Consider the following 15,574-nt stretch of genomic DNA (forward strand, 5'->3'; position numbering starts at 1 on the left):
GATGGTGGAGTAGGTAAACACTGTGTTCACCTCCACTCATGCCCACATCAAAATCACAACTAAATTGCCCTGGTCAGCATGCTCAGTGGTTAGAGTGTTGGCCCATGCACCAAAGACCTCTGGTTCAGTTCCTGGTCAAGGGCACATACCTGGGTTGCAGGTTCGATCCCCAGCACCAGTCGGGGCCCATGTGGGAGGCAACTAATCAATGTGCCTACCTCACATTGATGTTTCTTTCTCTCTCTCTCTCTCTGTCTCTCTCTTCCTCTCTCTCCCTCCCTTCCCCTCCCTCCCTCCCCGATCTCCCCTCTCTCCCACTCTCTCTGAAAATCAATGGGAAAAAATTCCTCAGGTGAGGATTAAAAAAATAAAATTATAACTAAATTATAGATCAGCAACCTTGAGAACCACCGGAAGACTAGCTGAACAGAACGCCTATAACTAAAGATATAAAAAAGACGCATTGAAACTGGTAGGAGGGATACAGATTCAAAATGGCCTGGTCGCACACCCACGTGTGGGGGTTGAGAATCAGGAGAAGTATCTCAGGTATGGAGGCTACCTCTGAGAAGCAAGAGGTCCCCACAACAGCTGGCTGTGAAAATCAGTGAAGATTAGACCCAGGCATGCTCTTAAACAGCCTGGGTACAGACTCACTTACAAGCATTCGCCCTAAGCTCCAACAAAAGGGCAGCAGCTTGAAAAACACCAGGAACATACAGGGAAGAATTGAAATGTCTGGCTTCAGAACGAGGGCTACAGGGGCAGCTTTCTCTCCCAGACAGAAGTGCTGGCATTGTTACCACTGTTCCTTAGTTTAGCCCTCCCCCACACAGTGGGCACCATATCTAAGTCTCTATTAAGCCAAATAACACCTTTCCTCCTCATGATTCTCTGAGATCCTGCCATACCCAACTCGTGCACCTCTTGAAGCTCTTTCAGCAACTGTTCCTCACAAGCGGCTAGCCTCTGCCTGTACTGCAGACTTCCCTAAAATCTCGCAAAGGTCTATAAGCCCCAAATAAGTAGCAGATGGCCTCAGTGTGCCTCTTGCTAAGTGGCCCCAAGCCTGGCACTGGTGGCAGCTAGCCTGGGGTTGCAGCACAGCCTTTCCTAGGCCCCTCCCAAGCCCAGCACAGGCAGCTACCAACAACAGATAACTGTGTACCTCCTACCAGGTAGCCCTGGACTAAGCACAAGCAGCAGCTGACTTTGGCAATTACCAGAGTTCCCCCTGAAACGGCTCCAAAACCAACACATCTGGTGGCCGGCTTCAAACCAAACCAGAACAATGCGCAATTAGCATTACAAACAATGCACCCATAGAGTGAACTCGGCAGGCACCAGAGGTCAGATACATCAAATTCTGCTCTGTAGGATCACATTCCTGCACAAAAGCTGGTCAACTGTAGTCATGGCCAGTCCTCACAACCAGTCAGCCTCAGGGTCAATCCAACCCACTGATGTGTTAATAGCAATCAAGGCTCAACTAAAACAGGAGAGTACACAACCCACAAAAGTGACAACCCCACTGGATCACCTGGCTCAAGTAAACAGAGAGGCTGTGCAACTGGGCCCCAGAGGACACCTACTACAAAAGGTGACTCTACAAGACTGGGTGACATAGCAGATATACCTAACATACAGAAACAAACACAAGAAGGCAGCCAAAATGAAGAGACAAAGAAACATGTCTCAAATGACAGAAAAGGACAAAACTCCAGAAAAAGAGCTAAACAAAATGGAGGGGAGACAGGAACCAAGATGGTGGAGTAGGTAAATGCCTGTACTCACCTCCTCCCATAACCACATCAAAATGACAACTAAAATACAGAACCACCACCATTCAGAACTGCCTGAAAACTGGCTGAATGGAAGTCCTACAACTAGAGAAGAAAGCACACTGATTGGTAGGAGGGGCGGAGGTGCAGGATAGGCTGATACAGCACCCATGTGTGATTTTTTTTAACTGGAAGGGAGATCATCTCTGCAGAGGCCACCCTTGAGGAGCAAAGGGTCCCAGCCCCACACCAGCCCCCCAGCCCAGGGTTCCAGAGCTGGGAAGATAAGTCCAGGCTGTAAAAATCAGTGGGGATTATGGCTGGAGGACACAGAGGCTGCCAGAGACCGATGTGTCCCTCTGAAAGGGCCGGCACATGAACTCACTCGAACTTGAACCCTCTGAGCCAAGAGGTGTTGGGGGACCCAGACACATTCAGGGAAGAACTGGATTGTCTGGCATCAGGGCAAGAACTTGGGGGTGGTTTTCTCATAGACAGGGTGCTCACAGGGGTCACTGTTCTTGGGCTGGGATCTCTCCCGTGGCACTGCTGACTGGCAGCCATATATGAGTCTCCATCAGCCCAGAGCATACTGGTTGCTCCACCCTGGTGATTCCCTGAGTGACTGCCCCATCGAATTTGCAGTCCCACCCAAGCTTTTTGCAGTAACTTTTCCATATGAATGGACTGTCCTGGCTCAGGCTTTAGACTTTACTAAAATCTCTCAAGCTGCAGCTGGTGTCAGCGTGACCAACCCTATCAATAAAAAGCCCAAGAACCAGCACTAGTACCAGTGTGCCTTGCTTCACAGGTGGGCCTCAATGATAGCCATCTGCAAACCCCTCAACGTCAGTGGCTGACTTTGCACCTCCCTAGAGGTCCTAGAGCCTGTGAACCTGGTAGACAGCTTCAAACCATAACAGATTACACTTTACACATCCACAAGTGACACACTCAAGGGGCAGACTCAATGAGCACCAAAGCTCTATTGAAGCAAGTCCCACTCCATAGGGGTGTTTCCTGCACAGCAGCTCTACCACTGCAGTTGCAGCTGGTCCTCACAGCCAAGTGGCTTGGAGGTCAATTCCTCCCAGTGACACCAACAGCAATCACAGCTCAACTACAATAAGACTGTGCACACTGCCTACACAGGGATACACCAAGAGTACCCAACTCAGATGACTGAGGAAGCTGAGCCACTGGGCCCTACAGGACACATACTACACAAGGTCACCCTACCAATTCCAGGAGACATAGCAGCTCTACCTAATATATAGAAACAGAGGGAAGCAGCCAAAATGCAAAGAAACATGTCACAAATGAAAGAAACGGAAAAAGCAAACTACTGGACAGAGTTCAAAACTACAGTTATAAAGTTACTCAAGGATCTTCATGAGCACTTCAAGGGACTTAGTGAGACTTTCAGGTATGTTAGTGAGAATGTCAAAGACATGAAAAAGGACCAGTCAGAAATTAAGCATATAGTAACTGAAATAAAGAATAATTTACAGGGATTCAACAGTAGAGTAGAGCAGCGGCCACCAACCTTTCGGACCTCACGGACCACCAGTGGCCCACAAGACCACCAGTTGGCGACCACTGGAGTAGAGGATTCCGAGAATCAAATCAACGATTTGAAATATGAGGAAGAAAAAAACACCCAATCAGAAGAGAAAAAAAAAATCCAAAAATATGAAGATAATGTAAGGAACCTCTGGGACAATTTTAAGAATACCAATATCGTGGTAGGGGTGTCAAAAGGAGAAGAGAGAGAACAAGATATTGAAAACCTATTTGAAGAAATAAAGACAGAAAACTTCCCCTACCTGGTGAAAGAAATAGACACACAAGTCCAGGAAGCACAGAGAGTCCCAAACAAGAGGAACCAAAAGAGGACCACACAAAGACACATCATAATTAAAATGCCACAGATTAAAGAAAAAGAGAGAATCTTAAAAGCAGCAAGAGAAAAGCAGTTAGTTACCTACAAGGGAATACCCATATGACTGTCAGCTGATTTCTCAACAGAAACTTTGCAGGCCAGAAGGGAGTGGCAAGAAATATTCAGAGTGATGAATACCAAGAACCTACAACCAAGATTACTCTACCCAGCAAAGCTATCATTTAGAATTGAAGGTCAGATAAAGAGCTTCACAGACAAGAAAAAACTAAAGGAGTTCATCACCACCAAACGGAGGAGGAGGAGGAGGGGGAAGAGGAGGAGGAGGAGGAGGAAAGGAAGGAAGGAAGGAAGGAAGGAAGGAAGGAAGGAAGGAAGGAAGGAAGGAAGGAAGGAAGGAAAGAAAAAGAAGAAGGGAGAAAGAAGGAAGGAGGTGGAAGGAGAAGGAAGGAGGAAGGAGGAAGAAGGAAGAAGAATATGAACAATAAAATGGCAATAAATACATATATATCAACAACTGAATCTAAAAATCTAAATAAGTGAACAAGAAATCTAATGAACAAAATAAACTGGTGAATAAAATAGAATCAGAAACATGGAAACATGGAACCAACTGAGGAATCTTAGAAGGAAGAGGGGTTGGGGAAGCCGGAAGAGATTAACCAAAGAACTTATATCTATATATGCATTACCTATGGACACAACAATAGGGTGGTGAAGACCTGGTGTGGGGCGGGAACTGGGTGGAGGTGGGAGAGGGGGAAAAAGAGGGACATCTGTAATGCTCTCAACAATAAAGATTTTTTAAAAATAAAAAAAGAAAGAATGGTCAAAAAAAATGAAGGCAAGCAGAATTCAAAACTGGTTATAAAGATGCTCAATGAATTAAGAGAAGAATTGATGATCTTAGTAAGAATCTCAGCAAGACAGGAAACATAAAAAAGGAAACAGAAGTCATAAAACAGAACCAGTCAGAAATAATTTATTATTTTTTTAATTAAATCTTTATTGTTCAGATTGGTTGCCTCCTGCACGTGCCCCAACTGGGGCTGGGGATTGAGCCTGCAATTGAGGTATATGCCCTTGACCAGAATCAAATCCACAACCCTTCAGTCTGCAAGCCAACACTCTAACCACTGAGCTTAACCAGGTAGGGCCAGCCAGTGATTTTGATAGGAGGAAGGTAGGCTGTCATCACTGAAGGTCTGCCCATTCTTTGTCAGGCAACCTTCTGTGACCCCACACCTGGGTTGATGCCCTCTAAATTCTCATTACCCAGATGCATAACTTTATCTTGCACTTAGTAGATTGTTTTGGGATTATCATTTCACACACATGCACCTCTGGCTGAATTGCAAGCATCTTAAGCAATAGATATGACCCCAAACTTACTGAGCTCTGCATCCTAGGTACCCAGCACAGGGCCCACAACATAGTGGACAATTAATACATGTTCGATAAATGAATGAATGGATAATTGATATGGACTCTAAAATCTTGATTAATCGCTGCAAGACAGCAGGATGTAAAATTCAGTATGTGGCTTCATGCCACCTTGTGATCTGAGATGCAAGCCAAGTCAAGTGAATTTTAAGATCATTGTTTGCCTTTATAGATGGCCTCTTAGCCAACCTCACATAGTGTAAGTCTCATAGCAATCTTTTAGCATTAGTTCATACACCATCACTGAATCAAAAGGTCACCTTCAAGTCTTTGTTTGAACATTACCTTCTCCATGAGGCCCCCTCTGATCACCCTATTTACAGTTGCACCTGTACCACCCACACCAGAACTCCTGTTTCCTGTTACCCTACTCTCCATTTTTTTCCATAGCTCTTTAACTCCTTCCATGTATTATATACTAATTTGCTTGTGTGTTCACAAATACAAGTTTGGAATTTGCTGTAAATAGTGACTAAGATTGTGAACTCTAGAGTAAAATTGCCTATGCTTATGTTAAAGTAGATTTTCATCCTGAAGACAACCATACAAGTTACCTGGAGCCGAAGGTCAGACATTTGTCTTAACAGATCTTCAAAGAGTTCTCTATCATCTTCTGGTAATTCAGAAGACAAGACGACCCCCACAAAGCATCCTGACGCTTGTAACATTGTATCAGGAAACATGTAGGCTCCTACAGTACATTTAAGAACTGGAGATCTATCAGGAACTAGAGGGTACAACCAATCACAAACCTGAAAGGATTAGTTAAAAAGAAAAAAAATCAATGAACAGAACTAGGTTTTCACCAAGGTTTTAAAATTTTTATACCAGAAAACAAACATTTCAAAGTTTGAAATGCATCTTTATAGAACCATCAGCATCAACAAGTCCCCAGTAAAAATTAGCCATTTATTAGTCTGATCTTCTGGCAAACTATTCACAAGAACTACACTAAAAATGTTACTGCTCCACTCTTTATACAATCTTAAAACTGGTGGTTTTAACTAGCCCACTGTTAACCAATCATGAGTCTAACTTTAAATAAATAATGGTCAAAGTAAATTAATGTTTTCTTTATCATGTAAATTAGACATTCCTTTGTAGAAATAAATAAAATCAAACTGTTTTCAAGTACTCAACATGTACTTATTGATTTAATCCTCACAACAATTCCATTAAGTTGGTTAGTATTGGTTAATTAGAAATAATTATTTTAAGTAGACACTCAGCATTCTAAGAGAACCTAACATGACAGAGACAATAAAATACTGAGTTATGTTTCTTGGATTTACTACTGGGAACCATGAGAAAGAAGATACCTACTAAAAAGGGCTCCTGATGGCTAACTAGACTCAAATTTAAAAAAACAAAAATACAGAGCCAAGCAGCCATTTCTGTACAGGCCTCTCATGCAAACTGCAATTCAGGAGAAGCCTGTACCAAGCAGCCTGCCTCTTGCATTTAACTGCCTGCCTGTACTGTATTCCGGGCATAGTCTGACAGGCCTTATAAAGGAGTTCCTGGAATTCTATTTCAACCAGTAGGATTGAGGCTTTCCCCATCCAACAGGAGCTGCGCAGCTACACCCCTTCAATTTCCTTACCAACCAATCAGAATGGTTCCATTCTGACCAATCAGGACAGTGTTTTCTGGTCCAATCAAACTTAAAGGATTTGGAGTCATCGTCATCGTTTGCTTGAGTACAAACCAATACCCGACCAGAGGCAGGAACTTATCTATATAAGTCAGCTACTCTCTGACTCTAAGAATGCTTTTGCTTTCCACCAAAGACTAAAAGGTGGAGCAGACCAGCAGAGAGCAGAGCAGAGCTGTCTAGCTTGAGAGGGGCCTGTCTCCAGGCCACCTTAATAGCACTGCTGTTTTCACAGCCCTTGCTGTGTCAAAACTGAGCTACTTAACTGAAAAAAATTTCCTTCTTTACTGCACCCCAAACTGGGGATTTCTGTTGGCAAACAATGTTCATTTGACACTATCTATTATGAAGTAAAATTAAAATTACACAAAGCTGCCCTGCAAAGTCATATGGGAGGTCAGATTGTCAGTATACTGACATTTGAGACTTAAGCTCACTTCCTAGAGATCTAATTTCAGAAGAGACTAGTTTAAATTGGAATAACCAAATTTATTCATTTACATTGAGATACATTATTTGAGTGACCAGAATATAACTGTGCCCATCACCCAAGACATGGCTCTAATATTTAAAAACTTGCTAGAATAATCCATTATGTGTGATGAACATAAGTCAAAGAACACAAAATATTTCATATAAACAGAGTAAATTCTACCACACTACCACCATCTCTGACAAACAGAATATAAGCAAACAGGGATCAGGGTACTCAGATCTGACTCTTTCTTGGAAAGTGCTTAATAAACATTTTCAAAATCTTCTTCTTTTCTTTTTTAAACTAGAGGCCCAGCGCGGGAAATCACATGAGACCCAGCATCCCGCAGGTGCAGCGGGACCCAGAGTCCCTCCTGCTGGCGCTCCGGCAAGACCCATCAATGCACCTCCTGGTGACCAGTGGTTTGGTCGTTCTGGCGTTAGGTCGTTAAGGCCACTGGCTTTTTATAATATAGATATGCTTTTATTGATTTCAGAGAGAGGAAGGGAGAGGGAGAGAAACATCAGTGATGATAGAGAATCATTGATAGGCTGCCTCCTGCATGCCCCCTACTGGTGATCGAGCTTGCAACCTGGGCATGTGCCCTGACCAGGAATCCAACCGTGACCTCCTGTTTCATGGGTTGATGCTCAAGCACTGAGCCACACCAGCTGGGCAAATCCTTTTTCTTTTAAGGAATCTCTTTTTTCTTTTAGTTTCCTCAAAGTCTCTGTCCATCTTTTATAAAAGTTAAACTTCAGGCACATTACAATAAAACTGATTTTTCCAAAGTATGATATATAACCATCTGAGGTATATGAAACAACTTCAAGTAATACACAAATTATTTAAATTTGCGTCATTATGCATCTTAATATGCATTAGGAAAAAATACAACATCTTTCCCTCATTTTCATAGTTGTTATTGTTTAGGACAAAATTAACAAATGAGACATCCAAATAAAAATATCAAAATAAAGCAGAGATGTGGATTTGACCAATAAAATAGTAAAGGTTATACTTAAATGACTAAAGTTTGAAAGTTTGGGAAAGGTTTTTTACTATGCCATGATTCCTCTAATATTAACTACATTCTCATCACCTTGATTAAACTTGAGCATTTCCAAATCTCCTCAAATAAAATGTTACAGACCTTTCTCAGGGTAGATTATTATAGATTGATAAGCCCTAACAATAGCACCCGTCTTTGCTCTTGGACCAAGAGTATCCTGGTAAATTGATCTGCTTGGAATGTTAGAATTATATCCTAAATTATCATCAGTCTCTTCTTCTAGATCAGGTTTCTCAACCTTGGCATGACTTACGTTTTGGGTTGGATAATTTTTTTATTGATGGGGGATACTCTATTTAAATTTGTAGTAGTACCCCTAGCCTCTACCCATTATATGCCAGTAGCAGTAACATACTCCCCCCTTTTCAGTTGTGACACTGAAAATTATTTACAGACATTGTCAAAATATCCCAGGAAAGGGGGAGGGGAGATCACCCCTGGTTGAGATCCACTGCTCTAGAAAATGGGCGGGGGTTCAGCCCAGCTCAGCCCCTCAGGCAGAGCTTGGCCTCATTAGTGAAAATTTACTATTATACATCCATCAACAGTAATAAAAGAGAAAAATGGTAATTGGCGTACGACGATACCCTTTTCATTGGCTAATCAGGGCTATATGCAAATTAACTGACAACTATGATTGGCAGTTAACTGCCAGCTAAGATTGGCAGTTATCTGCCAATAAGATGGTGGTTAATTTGCATATGTAGGCACAATGCAGGGAGGCGAAAGGGAAAGCAGGAAGAAGCCCCCTGCCACTGACAGTGATCGGAAACCCAGGGGGGAGCTAAGAGCTGGGGGGCAGGGCAAAGGCGGCCCTGGGGCCGCCTTTGCCCTGCCCCCCAGCCATGATGGGAGAATCAAGCTCCTTTGCCGCCCTGGCCAGTGATAGCAGGAAGTAGGGGTGGAGCCAGCGATGGGAGCTGAACATGGTCGAAGCTGGCAGTCCCGGGAGCTAGGGGTCCCTTGCCTGGGCCTAAAGCGGAGCCCACGATCGCGGGGCCGCTGCAGCTGCGGGTCCCCGCTGCCCGAGCCGCACGCTTCAGCCAGAGGCGTTAGGCCTGGGCAGGGGCGGAGCCTGCAACCGCGGGGAGCTGGGGGTCCCCTGCCCAGGCCTGACACCTCTGCCAGAGGCCTTAGGCCTGGTCAAGGGGCCGATCCGGTGATTGGTGATCGGAGGGTGATGAGGGTCAACTCCTCTGGCCGAGGCATCAGGCCTGGGCGGGGGGCGCAGCCGGGGATTGGGGGGATATGATGGTCCCCTTGCCCAGGGCTGAAGCCTGGGTCAGCGGCGTCAGGCTTGGGCAGGGGGTGGAGCAAGTGATCAGAGGGAGATGGGGGTCCCCTGCCCAGGCATGATTCCTGGGCCAGAGGCCTCAGGCCTGGGCGGGGGCCAGAGCCAGTGATTGAGGGGAGGTGGGGGTCCCCTGTCCAAGCCTGACACCTCTGGCGGAGGCGTCAGGCCTGGGCAAGGGGCCGATCAGGTGATCAGAGGGTGATGGGAGTCTACGCCTCTGGCTGAGGCATCAGGCCTGGGCAAGGGGCAGAGCCAGCAATCGGAGGGGTCTGGGGGTCAACGCCTGAGGGCTCCCAGTATGTGAGAGGGGGCAGGCTGGGCTGAGGGACACTCCCCCCCACACACACCCAGTGCACGAATTTTGTGCACCGGGCCCCTAGTATGTTACATAAATTTCTTTTGAAATTAAAGTTATTAGGTTTCTTCTTCAGATAAAGAATTAAATACCTGTCATCACAAATTTAATACTAAAATAAAACTTTGTTAAAATAAAAAAAAGAAAAAGGCTATCATTCAAAGTTCAAATTTTTCATTAATACATTGAAAAGGAACTAGAACTTATAATCTTTTTGCACTTACTGTCTTAGATACATTATAAATATTAACAAACAAAAATGATGTACTTTACACATATTTCAAATTATGTTTACATTTTTCTTTGGCTTACCTGAAGAAACCCAGGAGGACGGTTTAGAACTGTATCAAGAGAATTATCCAAGAATCTCACAATTCGAAGATATCCAGGATATGAAGGTGCACTAACCTCCCCTGCAGGATTTACAAAAAAAATCTGTACTCCATTTGGTATCAAAATCAACTCATCTGCATCAAGCCCTAAGGTCTCAAGAGGAGGTGGCTGAGAATGATTTCTGTAGAAGTCTTCTCCAACTGATGAAAATTCCCCAGATTCTGTCCCATATGATACAGTATAGTGACCCTCAGCAGCTTGAGGAGTATAAGCAGGAGGTGCTTCTGCTGGATGACTTTGAGATGGTAAGGATAGAGAACTAGGTGCAGGAACTGACCCTGTACTGGTAGCTGAAGTGTTTCCATTTACCTCAGTGGGCTGAGGAGGTGAACTAAAGGACTGAGGTGCCAGTGACTTTTCAGGTGTGTGTTTAGGTGGAAATTCTGGATATAACTTGGGCACCTCCTGAAGATCATTCCTTAGAGAAGTGGCAAGGCCCTTCTCTAGAATTTCCAACCTGGTACGTACATTCTGTAGTGTTTCTTTCATTTTCTGTTGCATCTGCCTAGCAGATTCCCACCCAGGACCTGTGTGCTCAGGGTCTGTTGATGAAATGCTGATTCCTCTGAGCAGGTGTCCTATTCCTTGCTTATAGTAGTTCTTTGCTTCTTCCTTTTGACCTAATTCATCTGTATTCAGTCCTTTATTAACAAATAAAAAGGCTTTTTTGTATGCTTCCTTGATGATCTTAATTTCAGCAGGTTCTCCATTTTGTGCCTCTTGCTCCATTTCTGCAAAACAGGAAATTATCTTTAATTATCTTTGGTACTTGTTTACTTACTTACAATGAACTTCTCCTACCTGAATATATTTCAAGAGGACAGGAGCTTTGCTGTCCTGTTCACTACTGTATTCCCTAAGCCTACTAGATCTGACATAGAGAAAGCACTCAATATGTGTTTAATGGATAAATAAACAATGCTCTTGGTCCTAAATATCATTTTAATTAAAAATAGAAAAGAATAAGGCAGACTAAAATTACTGAATAATTTTCTTGTTCCAGTTTCTTATAAAACATAAAATTTCCTGTCTCATATCTTTAATATTGGAATTACAATATAAATACAGACTATGCCCAGCTAATTAAAAATGAGGTTGAATCATACATTGGAGATGGCAAAAATGAGAAAAAAATACCTGGATGAAGCTTTAAAGTTACCTCACTTCCATTTAAAGAGGGCAGGGTACTCACAAGCAGTTAAACCCTGCTATCTCCCAAAAGTCCATTAAAATCACTCTAACAAGATTATTAAAAAGGCATAACACAACCGTTCTTTTTAATGAGAAAAAGGCATGAATAGGTACTTTATCAAAGAACATATTTAAATGGCATGTGAAAAGGTAATTCAACATATTATTCCCTCAGGGAAATGAAACTAAAACCCACAGCAGTATGACTACACACTTATCACAGATGGCTAAGTTGAAAAGACTGACTAGTGTTAGAAAAGACAGCAACTAGAACTCTCATACTTTGCTGATATAAGTAAAAAATGGTGCAGACACTTTGGAAAACTGGCAATTTCTATTAAAACTAAATATTTACTCTACAATCCCCCTCATCGGTATGTAACCAAAAAAAAATGAATAAATACACACACCCAAAACATGTACAATGATATTCATAGCGGGTTTATTCACAAAAGCCAAAAACTTGAAACAACTCAAATGCCCACTCACAGAAGAAGGGATAAATATAGTGGTATATTTATATAATGCTATAGTATATAGTACATAGGAACTAAAAAATAAGACGAATCTCACCAATTCTTGGAGCAAAAGAAGCCAGATAAAAAAGATTTCACATTGAGACAACATAATACATGAATGATTCTGTAAAGTTGAAAAATAGGCAAAGCTAGTATATGGTGATAGAAATAAAAATAATGCTTATAGGTCAGTGATGGTGAACCTTTTGAGCTCGGCGTGTCAGCATTTTGAAAAACCCTAACTTAATTCTGGTGCTGTGTCACATATAGAAATTTTTTGATATTTGCAACCATAGTAAAACAAAGATTTATATTTTTGATATTTATTTTATATATTTAAATGCCATTCAACAAAGAAAAATCAACCAAAAAAATGAGTTCGTGTGTCACCTCTGACACGGGTGTCATAGGTTCACCATCACTATTATAGGTGGTAGATACAGATTTGGAAAGTATATAGAGGACCTTATTATATATGGAAGTGTTCTTTATCTTGATCTGAGAGATGACTGCATACATAAAAAAATCATTAGGCTATAAATTTAAGATCAGTGTACTACATGTGTTTATGTTATTATGTAATTTTTTAAAAATTCTATATAATAAAAGGCCAGTGACTGTAATGGTGGAACGACCGGAACAACTGATCGACCCATCGCTATGAGGTGCATTGACCACCTCTCGGTCCTTCCCCCGCTCCTGCAGGCTCCAATTGCTGGATGGCCAACGGACAACCACGGGGAACCAGGGTGGGTGGTGGCGGGGCGGGACTGGGGACTGGCAAGCGGGAGGAAGGCAGACCTCTTGGTCCCTCCCCCCGGCCCGCAGGCTCAGACTGATCACCCCAATGGGGAACTGGGGTGGGTGGAGGTGGCAGGGCGAGACTGGGGACTGGTGGGCAGGTGGAAGATGGACCTGATCGCAGGCTAGGCCTAGGGACCCTACCCATGCATGATTTCATGCGCTGGGCCTCTAGTGGGTAAATAAAGCCATAAATCACAAGGAGAAAGATGAAGGATAAACTGGAAAACAAACAAACAAGGGGTAACTCACAAAACAGACCAAAGAAAGCTGAAGTCCAGCTGTCAGTGAGGAAATCAGAGAAGCAGTCCCTTTTACAGTACATGACAGAACCTCCCAAAGGCATAGAAAGTAATGATATTTAAGCTTCCTCTGGAAATGGGAGTAGAGGTAGAGCTGAGGAAAAAGGACTGAAAAAAAGCTCATTTACACATTAAGACCCTTGGATCTCTCCTACACCAAGCACCCAAGACACTATTTCCCTCCATCCCTGAAAGAAGACTGAATTTTAATTCAAGAATACAAAATAAAATGTCTTTGGACAGGGGATTATCAGGCATTATTAAGGGTAAATACCAAAAACAGAAGAATTAAATGAAAACTTACACATGATATGAAGACACTCAGCCTTCTCTCCCCAACTTGATTCTTAAGAGTTCTGACAGCAGAGATTAAAAATGGTGGAGTAAGTGGATGTTGCATGGCCATGCTCCCAGGACCAAATTGGAATTACAATTAAATACAGAAAAACTTCCTGAATAATCAAATGAAGACTCTCTGTAGAGAACCCTGATAACCGAGGATGGAAAGTGGAGACTGCATAGAGACTGGTAGGAGGGGCAGAAGCGAGAAAGGGCTGGCTCGATTATCACAGACTGTAACTGAAGTTTTGGAGAGCTATCTCAGCTGTGGGGGATTCTCATTGAGAATTCTGGAGTCTAATCTCCAAGCTGGGCCCCCCAGCAGAAAGCACCAGAACTGGGAAGGGTACCCACATAATGTTTTCTGTGAAAAGCAGCAGGGTTACTGTCTGCCAGGGAGAGATGGCTAGAAATTCAGGGACTCTCTTAAAAAGCCAACACACAAAACTTTGTGTGCAGCACTCACCTTGTGCTCTGGTAGAAGGCAGGCAGAGTGGACTAGAGCTGTGCAAGCAGAAGCCAGGGTTGGGGGCCCCGGGGTTAGAGCTCAGAAGGCAGATACCCTGGTTTCCTGTGCTGAGTTATTCCCTTATGCTGCATAGATTATCTTTCTCACACAGACAATTGCTATCTAGGCGGTTTTGTATAGGGGTAAGATAATTGAACCACCCTATTGGAAAACACCTTGCCCCATGGTGTGGAGTTTCTGAGGCCCATTAAGAGGCTGAGAATAACAATTAGCCTTCAGGCAGAAGCAATTGTCCCCCCCCCCGCCCCCCCCCCCGATTGGAAAAATTCTCACCATCCTGTGGAAAATTGTCTGAGGGCTATCCAAGACTAAATCCAATCAATCTGCAAGGAGAAGCAGTCTCTGGATGCTTTGAGTCTTTGCCTGATCTAATTAGTCAGAAACTGCAGTTGACACTGTCCTTAACTAGAGATTGAGAAGTGTGGCAAATCTACCTAATACGTAGTCACAAACTCAAACAGGCAGTCAAAATTAGGAGACAAAGAAACAACCCCAAAATGAAAGAACAATTTCTCCAGAAGAAGAGATAAATGAAATAGAGATAAGGAATTTATCTGAGAGTTCAGAATAATGATGGTAAAGATGCTCAACAGCATGAGAAAAGATATGAAGGCAGAAGTAAAGGATGACATAGCACAAATAAAGAACACATTGGAAGGAATACACAGCAGATTAGGGAAAGCTGAGGATAGGATCAGTGAATTAGAAGACAGAGTAGAAAAATATCAACCAAAAACCAACCAAACAAAACAACAACAAAAACGGGAGGACAGCTTAAAGGAGATATGGTACAACATGAAATGTAGCAATATTTACATAGCAGGTGTGCCAGAAGAGGTGGAAAGGGAGAAAGAGATAGAAAACCTGTTTGAAGAAATAATGGCATAAAACTTCACCAACTTGGTGAAGGAAAGGTCACACAAGTTCAGGAGACACATAGAGTCCCAAGCAAGAAGTACCAAAATTTTAAAAAAGATAAATAAAACCCTAAATTTTAAACACATCATAATTAAAGTCTCAAAAATTAAAACAGAGAATATTAACACATTGTTTGGGGGTAGTTTTATCACGCGCTAACAGGTGGCGCAGGCATTTTTGCTAATTTTTGCGCAAATGGCAACATTCAGTAAAATTATAACTTTAGTTTACGTATTTATACATTACCCGCATTCTACCGCTACTCTATAAAAAACGTATTAATACGTGTCCCGCGCTCTACTACACTGGTAGAACGTATAAACACGTTTCCCACATACAATGTGTTAAATGTAGCAAGAGAAAAGGAACTGTTACCTAAAACGGAGCTCCCATAAGGCTGTCATCTGATTTGTCATCAGAAACTGTGCAGGCCAGAAAGGAATGGCATGAAGTAGTCAAGGTAATAGAAAGCAAGGATTTGAAAACCAAGATTACTATATCCAGGAAGACTATAATTCAAAATAGATGGTGAAATAAAGAGCTTTCTAGACAAGAAAAGTCTAAACGAGCTCATCACTACTAAAGCAGCACAACAAGAAATGCTAAAGG

The 15,574-nt window shown here is 42.8% G+C and overlaps 1 protein-coding gene across 5 annotated transcripts in view; it reads right to left on the reverse strand.

Annotated features, from left to right (window-relative positions):
- The window catches only part of SPART (spartin), a 66,765-nt gene that overhangs the window by 29,268 nt on the left and 21,923 nt on the right, over positions 1 to 15,574 (reverse strand). For all 5 annotated transcript variants that reach the window (XM_059684330.1, XM_059684329.1, XM_059684328.1 and 2 more), the window contains 2 exons: positions 10,287 to 11,098; positions 5,679 to 5,876 (listed from right to left, as the gene is read on the reverse strand). In XM_059684330.1, coding sequence (XP_059540313.1) covers positions 5,679 to 5,876; positions 10,287 to 11,096 — 1,008 coding nt within the window. In that variant the 5' untranslated portion in view covers positions 11,097 to 11,098. The remainder of the gene's footprint in view (positions 1 to 5,678; positions 5,877 to 10,286; positions 11,099 to 15,574) is intronic.

Source organism: Myotis daubentonii, chromosome 2 (genome assembly GCF_963259705.1).
Source record: "Myotis daubentonii chromosome 2, mMyoDau2.1, whole genome shotgun sequence".
NCBI lineage: Eukaryota > Metazoa > Chordata > Mammalia > Chiroptera > Vespertilionidae > Myotis > Myotis daubentonii.